The sequence below is a fragment of the Anser anser genome, assembly GCF_964211835.1.
Source record: "Anser anser genome assembly, chromosome: 1".
Lineage (NCBI taxonomy): Eukaryota > Metazoa > Chordata > Aves > Anseriformes > Anatidae > Anser > Anser anser.
In genome coordinates, this window is record NC_139720.1 from 44,237,565 (window position 1) to 44,250,847 (window position 13,283).

Below are 13,283 nucleotides of genomic sequence, written 5' to 3' on the forward strand. Positions count from 1 at the left end.
CAGAAACAACTGCAATATAAAGGAACAAAAGATAATCGTGAACCTGAACACACCATCCTCCTACTTTCCCTCCACTAATGCATCACACTGGGTATCTCTGGTATCCTTCTCACAGTTTACAATTTCTTTCCCTCAAGATCTATTTCATTCAGTTAATGGGATTTCTTTCTGAAGTCCGGTGATAACATCACTTAGATAATACCAACTACTTTGCACAACTCAACTTACAGGCACCTGTAAACGGCAGCTGAGTACTTGGCAGAACTCAGAGAATGAACAACATGGAGACAAACTTCCGGGTAAACTCTAGAATGGAAATGTACGGACTCCAGAAATACCTACTTAGCATTCTTAGCTTGATTGCGGGCCTGACAATCCTCTTGGTATTTGCATAACTGTTCAGGCATGACATTACTGACAGCTAGTTTCAACTTTTGCAGTGGTTCTCTCAAGCGGTCATCCTGTGAAAAAAAGAAACACTGAAGTAGTCCTATTAGATGTAACGTAAAGGTCTTTTCAAAAAGTTTCGCAGAAATTTTCCCCTCACTCCCAACAGGCAATATTTCCAGTACTAGCTATTGACTGCAGCAGTACTTGCCCACGTGATACTTGAATCCTGTGAGGTGCAACAGCGTTATAGAAATGCATGTACTTGAAATTTCTCATACAACTAATGAAATCTTGAGACCAGAAATGATGAAAGATAGGCACAAGGAAACAAGCCACGAATATCCCAAAACATTATGACACAATCTCATTAAATAATCCTTTCTAATCAAAATAGGGAAGAAAACTTGAGGTAAAAAGCAAGATGACTTGACTGATGAGCATCTCAACACTTGCAAATAAGTATCTGATGAATCAAGTCTCCCAAAACCTCTGTGATATAAAAACATCTCGGTAATGATGAAAATCTATGTATTGGATTATTATTATTGTCTGTGTATAGATTATTATTATTATTATTATTAAATGTAATTTACATACCTTAAAAGTAAGGACCATTTATAGAATCATCTCCAAATATTAAGAACTCCAAACATTAAAGTGATATCGTACTATACACTTCCCTACATGTTTTAAAATATCTTCCCACATCTAACTTCACATTCTTAGTCATAACTGTTTCCTGAAAAGAACTAGGATGCTATATGCTATTATATCTTAATGCTTAATTTAGAAATAGCATATGAAACCAAATTCCCTCTAAGCAGGTTGAGTTCTCTGCATACACAATCATCAGATCCTCTGCAAGATTTAGACCTGATTCTCATCTAAAGAACCAGGTCAGGATACTTCAAAATCACAGATACCTCTTTTTATTTGAGAGGAACACACATTCTTTAAGGAAAAAGCAACTGCAAATGAGATATAAAGCACGTGTAAGACTTAGCCATAAAAGCAGTATATTTGCACAAATAATATAGGCTGGTCATCTATTATCAATCCACCCTTTTTTTCTTGGCACAAAAATGTATGAATGCAATAGCAATTTTTGCTTGTCATAACCATGATTATTATGGCTTTCTAGTTCTTTTACTTTGATATCTACCCTGTGTCCAGCTTTCAAGATGAAAGCATTCCATTCTCAAATAGAAAGGTCTGAAATACTTAAAATATTTGTTCTTTAAGTAGTGACAAGAACGCTCACACAGGAAAAAAAAGTATTTATGCTGATCTAGCAACTGTTCCAAAATCTTTTGCTTTATTGGAGACAGTGGGGGCTGTTGCTCTTCTCTTCTGCATTCTTTCCTTACTGTTACATAACTGACTCACACTGGAGCTACGCTCCCCCCCATTACCTGGACATTGAGGTGTAACTTCTTCAGACGCTTTATCAGTGTGTCCTTATTGCATGGCACAAAAGCCTCAAGGTGAGAGTACACTCCATTGCGGATGGCAGGATTTATCTCCTGTAACTGTAGCTCAATACTGACAAACAAACAAGAGACAGCCAACCGGTGAGGTACTCCAAGATGAAGATGACAACTGAACAAAAACCTAAGGAAGCTTTGTATGCATAACAGATTTTAGCTATGCATACTAGAAATAGCAGGTTGGGACAGATTTTTAGATATGTTAAACTAAATTTTGAGCAAAGGAGGAAGTCTTAATGGCAAGAAACCACTCAAAAAAGACTTTCGAATACATACTTCCCTGGCAATGTTGAATATTGTATTTACAAATTGTATTTACTCCCACCATCACACATCAATCTTGATAAAATTTGGCTGCTTGTCTTCTAGAGGTTACTTTTTTGTTCTTTAATATTATTACAAGCATAGAACCCTCTATATTAAATGTTTAGTTGAAGGATTACAGAGTAAGAATAGTCAGCATTTTTCTTCATGAAAGCTGAAGATGTTTTGATTTATGAAGATGTGGGACAGGAAGAAAAAATGGCAATTTTGTTGAATTTTACACATGAAGTCAAGGACATAGGGCACTACAAAACACTTTACAGTGGATAAAGACAGACAGTCATGACAGGAGTTGTATTCATATATAAATCTCTTTAGCTAGTAACTAGCTTAGACTGATCTACCTTCATTGACTTTTAATGGCTTTGTTGGAACAACCTCATTAATACTTCCTCTTCTGTACTTTTCCTTTCACCCCATTTCCAAAAAGGGAAGGTTGTACAGATAAGCACTTACTCCAGCAGAATATTATTCATGTCTTGCGTGAAAAACTTCTTCCTGCCTTCCTCATCAAACATCTTGGCGGCCTGAAAATACAGCAATAAAGAACATTCAAAAGTTCATAGAGCTCATTTTATCCCAAAAACATTTGTATCTTTACTTTTACAGCTATATCATTCCTTGTTTTTTCTTCTTAAATTTGGAAAAACCTTACTACACTCAGCTATTTAGAAAAGAGGTGAGAATTACTATTATATTCAAATAGAAACTCCTTGCTCTAGTGCAAACAATCATTCTATCTAGATTCTGTCTGCACCACTGATGTTAACATACTAGTCTTTTCAATAACCATGAAGGGAAAAAAACGGAAAAGCTGTTCTATTAGCTTAGAGCCAGCAACATCGTTGTCACTGATGACTTTAAAAGGAGGAGCATTGCTTGATGCTCTTGCCTGTATGACTCATCAACACTTTCCTACTCTCTTCCTTTGTCTGTTATGGGCCTTGCCCAGTTACAGCTTTCCAGCTTTCCTAGATCCATCTCAACCCTGCAATTTCTACACAACTCCCTTGCATCATCCCTCTTTTCTGGTGCTGTCCAGCATACTCTCTATCTTTAGACTAGGAGTGAAAACTGGAAAATCTCTGTCCCACTAACTCTTCTGTATTCCTCTCTGGTCTTTTCCTGACTTATGAGATGGAAAAAAAAGCAAGATTACTCCTACACATACTTCCTTTATTTGAAGTTTTTCCTGGTCTCTCAGGAATGCCCATGCAGAATTACCATTTTTGCTCCTATCACTTACATTTTCCACAAACCATGACAGCTCTTGTGAAAAAGCCAAATCAATTCCCTATACTGCTCAACAATTCAACAAAAATCAGTAAAATCTCCTCTCCAGTGTCGCTTCACTCTGCAAATTTATGAAAGTCAAGAGAAAGAACACTGAGAAGCTTATTGTCTTAAGATATTCTAGCACTGGGATGAGAGCATGAGTATTTGAAGGGCTGGAAAAGGATATGCATGCAAGTGTGGTATCATCATACTGACTAATAAACATTAGAGGCAGTCAACATGCTATGTGGCTGAATATTCAAATTAAAAAGACTCTTTAATCTTGTCTTTAAAAATTTTTAGTTATCAACTTGTGACAACATAGCTAAAAACTACAAATTTAAGCATTAACTTGACCACATTCCTTTATCACTATTAAATACTTACTGTTCTTACTCTCTGTAAACGACCCATGTATGTTTGAAATTAAAGTATTTTCTAGGAATGTAAACTCTATACTGCATAGGGAAACAGGGGTCTGTTGCTCCATCAGAAACTGTAAGGTAACCAATCGTCTTGAATGCTTTACCATTTCAGTCATGAACATATACCAGAGTTTTTTTAGTTCCTGTAAGGACTGCACTCCGCTCACTACTTTCTACTGTACAGTCAGCTGCTGAGGGGATGGTACTATCTGTTTTAATCTGTTTTAAGATTACTGAAGCATTTGCTCTGCTAAAAAAATAAGAAAGGTTATAGATGTTTACAAGTGATAAAGATACCAAAAAGACAAGTTTGAAAGTATTAAATCCAGTATCTTTAAGGATAATTAAAACAAGGATTATTACTTTATGGTTTATAGAAAGTGGAAGGAAAGATGCTTTGACATTTCAGTCCCAAGGAGATCTTAAAGCTAATTTCATCATTATGCTATTGTACTTAACAGTGTTGCTGGTCTTTGAAGCGAACAACACCAGCAGACTCAAGAAATACATTGCTATTAATTTTTATTTTTTTTGTTCCACAGATTATCTTGACAGCTACCATCACAATAGAAAGTAGCCAATCTATTACTTCTCTGCTTGTGTGCAATGCTGTCTGTAGTTCAGAATTGCACACTGAGGGAACCAGAAGACATTAATCTACAAGAAGAGGTCAGGAAGTGTTCATTATATACAGCCAGTGGCTTTCTAATTTTATTTTATTTTTTTATCTTATCTAGATATCTAACAACTTCATTCATGGAACATGGTTTTTGGCTACAGATTCTTAACATTCTTTGCATTAAGGAGCACTAAATGTATGAGACTGATAAGTGCCTAGAAAAAACTGTACAGGAACCATTTTTCTTTTTTCTCCTTTCTAAAAAGATTTTCTCCCTCACTGATAACGTCTGTTGATGGCAATTTGTAGAAGGTAAGGAAGTTGCAACCCTTGAGTCATTACAGTCTAGTTCTTCCCCAAGTCTACATGTAGACTTGCTCTGCTCACCAAGGGCCAAACTTTCAGAAAACATACTCAAAAGTAGAAGACTGTAGAGTTGGGTATTCCAAGAGCCACTGAATTAAAGCTTTTTTCCAACTGCATGGGTTTATCTATTTTAAAAGCAGTGAAGCAGCATGAATTTTGGGAAGGCCACTAACACTTCCTTATTCTTGGTCTAATCCAGTTCTACTGCTGTTTTGCTAGAAACTTATTGTTCATTCACAGCAAAGAATCTGAAAATTCAAAGGTAGGCAAAATCATCTAATTTCAGAGAATACTAATCCTTGTCTGTATTTAGACAAGTATATTTTAAAACATCTAAGAACATGATAAAACGTTTACATACAGCTAAGATAAGCATTAAGGTTATCATTACTTTAAGTGGTAGCAAAGCAAGCTCTGCTACTGTTTAACTATTTTAATGGAAAAAAGTAAGTTCAACTACTACTTCAAAACTTATTCTGAGTAAGGAAAAGCTGCACTTTATTCTGAGTAAGGAAAAGCTTAATAGATAAAATCAGAATCTGAACAATCAAACAACAAATTTATTCTCAACTTAAGATAACATCCACAACTGAAACAAGGAGCATATAATACCTTAACAGCTCTGACCCCTTTCAATAAGTTGTAGGAATGTTTGTAAGCTGGGAATTTAATACTTTTTATTAATATTTGAGTAGTTTGGGCTCCATTCCAACTTTCCAAAAGAAAATATTTTTCTCCTTTTAAACTGTCAAGTTAACATCATTTTGTGTTACAAAGGCAGAATTCCAGACTGACATTAGATCACAAGCTGCAATAGTATTTTGGGTTTCTTCCTCAAAAGAAGTGAGGAAGCACAAATTCATTTTACCAACTAATAATTCAAGTTAAAAGAACACTGATATTCCCATTCTGGAAAAAACATCACAAGTTCTTGTACATGCAAGATTTAGTAGAAAACCTTGTCTCCTCTGAAATAAACACTGCTTCAACAATTGACCTGCATCATTTCAGGAGTATAAATACAACCATTAAGATTGACATTTCAGATCAATTCTACATTTTTTAGCATTTCAACCAGCAATTCAAGGATGGTAACTCAGACCCTAATTAGTCTTCCTCATTATCTCAGATCCTTGAACGCATTCCCTCATTGAGTTCATACTTACTGTTCGAAGGTCTCCAATGCGCTTTTCAAGTAGCATAGGCAGACCTTCTGGGAGGGCAGGCACCTGCTTGGGTGTCATGACCTGAGAGGTGTAGGTTGCCTGAGTGACATTTCCATTTTCTCCTGACAGCTCAGATACTGGGCTGCCATCAGAAGTGCCATCAAGCAACTTGTCAAAGTCAATGTCTCCCAACATCTCCAGGGCACTTTCAGCTTCTTGCAGGAGCTCACGTTCATTTGTGCTACCAAAAATGGAGAGGACAGGATCATTGATCCTAAGATTCAAGTCAGAGATATCATTTCCTGCACTGAGAGAGGAAGAAGGAATTTTACTAGGGGTAGAGGTTGCAATAGTCACTGGAGGTTTTGGACTAGATTCCTTCTTCCTCATGGCTTCCTTCTCCTTTTGAAATTTACGGATCATGGCAGCCAGAGAGAGTGAGTCTTTATAAAATTTCTTTTTCTTCTTTTCAGACTTGTGTGAATTTAAGGCCATTACTCTGTAGAGGAAAGAAATCTTTCATTAGAATGCATGTGACTTTGCTAAAGGTGACAAAGGCCTTGAAAAATTTGGGAGTTTAGCGCAATTAAAAAGTTAGCAATGGTAAACAAGTACTTTGTGTTTCCATCTTCAGACTCTTCTACCAATCATCTCAAACCCTTGCTTGTCATGTGATGTCATGTTCAACAGATTTTTTTTGTGGGCACACTAAGTTTTGCGTACATTAAGGTAAATCTCATTTACTCTAGACTTCTATTTAATTGTGGAGAAGTTGGCACAGTTGTTAAACTTACAGGTAGACTGATGCTACTAAAACACTTAAAACTTGCATCTCTGATTGATGAACAAGTGCCAGGTTGCTTTAAGTTTAGACACACTGCATATGTTAAAATAATTCTCTTCACCGCTAAGAATTTTGACATGCAGGGTCAACATCTATATACTACTCAAATTGAGCATCTCTCCCCCCAGTTCATCACCTTAATAAAAAAATACTATCAACAGATTTTCAATACCAACTTGAATATTTGTAATAAGACAACTTTCACTCAAGGACAATTTTACAGAAGCCATCGTCTTAATCCTTCCATGCTAACCTCAGAATACCTTTGTGTGCTTTCCTGTGTTAAGAAACACACAGGATAATCAAGGTATGTTTGAAGTTTTCCAGAATAAAAACCTAGGGATAGGAAATTAATTTTCGTTAGAAGGTGGAGAAGAAAGATGCAATTCTTACTGTCAGAAAACTCTGGGTAGGACAATGATGGATAATGCTATTCATAGACTCAACATTTCCATGTTTTCCATAATTCATCTTTCCCTGTTTAACTCCTCATTCAGAATTTTAGGGGAGAAGAAAGTTAGTTCATAGGATTTACTTAAGGAAAAAAAAATTCAAAATCAAAACCTGTTAGCTACTAAATATAGCTTAACATTACAGTATCCTGAACAGCTATGATAATCTTCCTACCGCGTGCAATCTCTAAACCAAGCTTCATACACAATTCTAGAGTTCATCTGAAGAAAGAAACCTACCCCAACTGCTTAGGAACTTTCATTTTCCGAGGCTTCTTCTCCTTTTCCGTCCCTTCATCTTTCCGCTTGCGCTTCTTCATTCCACGATCTTCGCTTTCTTTTAACTTTGCTATCTACAAAACAGATTAAATAAAAGACAATGATTCTTCTATCCTAAAGCACTTTTACAGCAAGAAACCTTTAGTTTTCCTTACACTTTCCAATTTGGAGTCATGAGGAATATCTTGATGTGTGTAAAGACAAACAGTACAACTGCATTTACAGCAGCAATTGCAGTTACTGACAATTCTCCATCATTAATTTAAAAAAAAAAAGTTACTGAATTCAGCGTTCTCAGTAAGAAAAATACTTTGAGGCACAGGCAGACTGATACCCAACCAGCGTGAGCAGCAGCCACCTGGGAAAACCAAACTTGCCCTACCTTCTTTTGCTACCAGTTTCATTGAAAAGTACAATATAGTATTGTATGGAACATATTTTTCACTAATTTACATCAGCATTCTCCCCTCCAAACTTCTTGCCCATCCTTAGCTTACTTGCTGAAGCTGGGTGGGAAGGCAGAGTAGGGAAAAAGAACTTTCACGCAGTGCTAGCATTATGCAGCAACAGTCAAAACATTCCTGAGTTATCAACGCTGTGTTAGTTACAAATCCAAATCACAACACCATACGGGCTTCTATGAAAACAGTTAAGCGCACAGAACAGTAGGCTGTTTGTGAAAGACAGTACATGTACCTTTAACATAGCTATTCCTATCTTCTGAATTTATTTTAATAGGTATTTTGCTTTAAGTGTTATGCTGAATATTAGGAACGATTTCAAATCCTTTTTTTTTTTCTGCAGAATTACAAAAGCAGTTAGAAAACTTATGTTTTCATCATATGTAATGAAATTCTTATAAAATTCAGGAATCATCTGTCACTTATTTAAGATGGATAGACAACTTGCATGCCTGCCTCAACAAGTAATTAGACTTCAGTCTTCAACAACTGAACAACCTGTGGACGTCAGGAGTTATTTCTTAAGTGTTTATATAACAGCCACAAATCAGAGGTTGTCATAAAACAATACTGCGTATCATTCTGCCTTCAGTCTCTTCATTTGAGGCATCCTAAGCGTATCAAATCTTCCTGAGTGTCCACTAAGTTTGAAGTGCTGTATAAAAAGCATAATTAAAATCACTCACTTTAGGTGGCCTATGCTTCTTATCTTCTGCAAAGTCTTCATCCTCTGAGTCAGATGCCTGGCGGAACTGCAGTGTACCAGTGTTGATATAAAACCCTCCGTATTTGGTTGTCAGGGATGCAGGAACCAATTCATCATACTAGACAGGAAAAAAGAAAATGAGTTTATCATCACCTCTTAATAAAATGAACATGCAGTTCACTTACCAGTTCCTATACATGAAAAATTATACAGAAGTGTATTGAAAAACTTATTGACTAGTGCACAGAACTCTAATATCATAGAACCACCTTTGTACTTCCACAATAATGCCTTTTTCTTGGAAGTAAAGATCTCAGCATTAGGAAAAACTGCTTTCTGAATGAAGTGAGGATGGGCACAGAGGCTGCTTCTTCTGAGGAAAACACCTTTCAACATTTTTTTCCAAAATTCTCTCTCTGACAGCACGCTACATTATACTAGAAGTTAAACCGCATGATACCTCAGCTATTTGAACAATGATATACCACCTGCCTACAAGCAATTTCACTACTTACTTCACTACTTACGAGTTGTTTTTGTCCTGACACTAGGTAGGTACATTGCTAATTATTTCTGTCTACTACAGCCTTACAGGCATACCAGTAACATCATTGGTCTAATACAAATTTTGTAAAAACACTGCCTCTATTGATTTTAAATGGTAGTTTCATAACTTTTATTGAACGTCCTTCAATTTTATCAGAGAATTCTATAGTTCAAACTAATAATACATTCTGTTACTCATACACTTATCTCTCAGCCCTTTAAGTTATCTGCAAATGATAGCTCTGAAGTTATTTCCAGAGCGTATTTCTCACCTTTTCAAAAAAAAAAAAAAAAAACATCAATCACCATTTTGCAACAGAAGAAACCTAACCTATATCAGAATTTTATGAAATTGAATGTTATAACCAGGAAATAAGACTAGCGGAGTAGAGATGCTTAAAACAAGCATTAAAGTTCTCTGATGATATGCTTTTTTTCTTCTTTGAGAGCCACAGTAAAGCTCATCTTTTTCCTGATTATTTTTCATTAATACAAAAACTCTGCAGTGCATTTGGCACACAGACTGTTCCAACACACTTAACGTTTCTTACCAACTCTAACCACAGTGCCTACTCAAAAACCTGTTTCTCGTACAAAGTTCTGTAGTTTTCTTTTGTCTGGGATAGCATTTTTAACATGACAAGCATAGCCACAGTATCTGCCAGTTTACTTCCAATTTTGTATGTTGAATATGACATCCCCTCTTCTACAAATACTACAATGTTAGGACTTGCTTTGTTGAAAATCAGATGTGTTTTCATTCTGTTTAGATAGTTAAAGCCACAAGAAGTTTCAACCTCTTTTAAGCACTACTTTGTATAGTACTTAGCTTATGTGAAGGAATTGCCAAGTTAGAATTACAAAGCAGTATCAAAAATATTGAAGTCAAAGGCATACGAAAAGTAGTCAGTATTAGGTAAAGTGGAAGATAGGATTAATCATATTTCTCAACTGGCAGCATTTTCAGATTATGACATTTTCCCCCAGTATTATAAAAAAAAACTGTCAATCTCTATGAAATATATTGTAAACAGCAAAGTTTTGCAAGAGCTGAAAAGATGAGTAGATCCATTCAAGTTTTATGCATAAGTATTAAAAAAGCAAGCCATGACAGTGTTTGCAAGCAAACTGTGGGAAGGTTGCCTTGACAATGTCGTTATCACCACACTGAAGGTCAAAGTCGTCCTGAACTACTCCAAATTCTAACTACTGGGCTTGGTTTTCAAATACTGAAAATGGTAAAATGGTGAGCTTAATAAACAACAAATAAAATTCTGTAAGCCACAGCCTGTCAAGAAGGATAAAAAGAATGCCTGAGACAAAGCTGCCGACGAAGATAAATAGGAAGCATTTTCAGGACCTACAAAGACTTACAAAATACCAAAAAGATACAATGACAATGCAGTGACTAAATCAATTTCTGTCCTTCTTCTGAAAGAAAGGGTAGGAGCATGACACACCTTAGATGTATGCACTCAGGCAGGGGAAAAGGCCTATTCTGAATTACAGCTGCAAGCAATAAATGTTTGGTAGCAAGGCCAAATGATTAAGAATTAAGTAGGATACTTGAGAAGGAGACAATGTGCTTGTTATTTTGAAGCTTGAACCAGCAGGCCTTCCACTGCATGTCTGTTAAGACACAATGCCTGCCAGAATTCAACAGGTTGAAAAAATTAGTAGGGCAAGTACACACAGTTTTAACTGAAGACCTGAAATCACTTACAGGAAGGGAACACACACAGTGCGAGGCACAATCAGCTACCAGGTTAGTTTATTTCCCCTGCACACGATGAAAGTATAATGAAGATACTAATAGAGATACACTTTAAGAACTAAAAAGCCTGGGCTACCAAAAGCATTAAAAAAGAAAAAAGTTATGCAGAAGAGGAAAACAGTTAAACACTTAAACAAGTAAGCTGGGTAGAACAGCCTCAACTGGAGACATACGTGAATTTGATCTGAGTAAGTGATTAGAAATTTCAGTGAGTCATCGCCTTTATCTTCTTAGAATAGAAGACTTAACATGCAGTAGAGGAAGGCCAAAAAAACAGAAAAGAAAAGCGATGACAATCTATGAAATACCCTGAGATCACATGAAAAACTAGTACAAAACAGCGGGAGACTATTAATTGGATAAATTGAAAGCAAAGTGATTTAGTTATGGACTTGCCATTCGCCTAAGAGACCAGGAGAATCATGCAAAGTAAACTGAAGAGTGGAGGCTGGTCAAGAACTTCAGAGAAATCTGATGTTTTTCCACAGGCTCTCAGAACCAGCTTCATTAAGCACAAGGAGATGAAAGGGAAAGAAAATAAGTGATTATCCACAGTACTTAGCAGAGCAGGCATTTCCCTTTTGAGCTGACAGGGCACGAACTGAATTGGTGAGGTTGGGGCCATATGGGATCAAACCAGAAGAATACACTAGTTGCCAAGTTTGGAGGAGAAAGCACACAGTCAAAGCTGGGACCATTATTGTAAGTAGTAAAGAACAAATGCAGAGAAACACAGCAAAGACTTGGCTGCAGAGCAGTAAAGGAAGCCCTGGAGAACATAAAAGTAAGGATTAAAGACAGTCCACAAGTGAGAAAGCCATGAATCGCTGCAGATCATTAGTATGATCAACATGCTACGTGGCACAGATCCATAGGAACAAGTCAACTGCAAAGACAGAATTCATTTAATATACAGATGAACAAACTTCCATAACAGCCAGCAGCAAACAAGGTCAGCAAGACGTGGAAATGCAACTTATCAATTGAGGTTTCAACAGCTTCTGCTGAGGACTATGAATTTAATCTGACTTTCAAAGACCTTTTTGACATTCACTTCTCCTTAACCCTTGACAGAATTTACTTTTTTCTATCAAATTTTGATTTTTCCTCAACCTACTGAACAAGGTATAACTTACAACTTTACATTTCATTTTCTTTCCAACCTACCTACCTACAAGGGGGTCCTACAGACTACAACATACCTCGTGTCTCGCCAACATAACCCATCTCCTATTGCCCTAATTCAACAGAAAATTTGAATACGATTGTATAAGATATAGGCAACAGCTAGATTAAACTTCATTTTGAAGTTTCTTCAGGATTTTCAATTAAACAGCATACAGCTTCTGCAACTTCTGAATCTTCTGATGAAATCATTTCAAGACTTTTGCTTTCGATTAGCTTTTTCTGTGCATGAAATCAGAGGATGCTCTTCTCTGATCCTATTATTTAAGGAAAATGGTTTAACCCCTTTCCAGTGGTCTAATCTTTCTTATACATACCAAGAGTACTGCATCCAGGTCTGGGGCCCCCAGCACAAGACAGATGTAGATCTGTTAGAATGGGTCCAGAGGAGGGCCACAAAGTTGATCAGAGGGCTTAAGCACTTCTCCTATAAAGAAAGGCTGATAGAGCTGCGCTCAGCCTAAACATAAGGCTCTGTGGTAACCTTATTGCAGCTTTTCAATACTTAAAGGGAGCTTATAAAAAAAGGAAAAGATGGAGAACAACTTTTTGCTTAGTCAGATAGCAACAGGGCAAGGGGGAATGGTTTTAAACTAAAAGAGGGGAGATTTAGATTAGAGGTTAGCAGGAAATCCTTCACTCAGAGGGTGGTGAGGCACTGGAACAGGTTGCCCAGAGAAGCTGTGGATGCCCTATCCCTGGAGGTGTTCAAGGCCTTGGATGAGGCCTTGACCAACCTGACCAACCTGAGTGGCATCCCTGCCCATGGCAGGGGGGTTGGAAGTAGATGATATTTAAAGTCCCTTCCAACCTGAGCCATTCTGTGATTCATATGACTCTACGGTATGTTTTCAGACAAAAAACAGAACTATCTTCTAGAAAAACAACGTAATAGAATATGCAACGTAATCTTGAACAAGGTTAAGGGTGAACAATCCGTTGCTTTTCTAATCCAAGACGACATCAAAAACAAGCAGGAAGAAC

At 36.8% G+C, this 13,283-nt stretch overlaps 1 protein-coding gene across 1 annotated transcript in view; it reads right to left on the minus strand.

Annotated features, from left to right (window-relative positions):
* The window catches only part of UBN2 (ubinuclein 2), a 56,445-nt gene that overhangs the window by 23,576 nt on the left and 19,586 nt on the right, over positions 1-13,283 (minus strand). The window contains exons 4-9 of the mRNA XM_083844557.1: positions 8,775-8,912; positions 7,589-7,701; positions 6,053-6,551; positions 2,658-2,728; positions 1,803-1,932; positions 343-461 (exon numbers count right to left, since the gene is read on the minus strand). Coding sequence (XP_083700683.1) covers positions 343-461; positions 1,803-1,932; positions 2,658-2,728; positions 6,053-6,551; positions 7,589-7,701; positions 8,775-8,912 — 1,070 coding nt within the window. The remainder of the gene's footprint in view (positions 1-342; positions 462-1,802; positions 1,933-2,657; positions 2,729-6,052; positions 6,552-7,588; positions 7,702-8,774; positions 8,913-13,283) is intronic.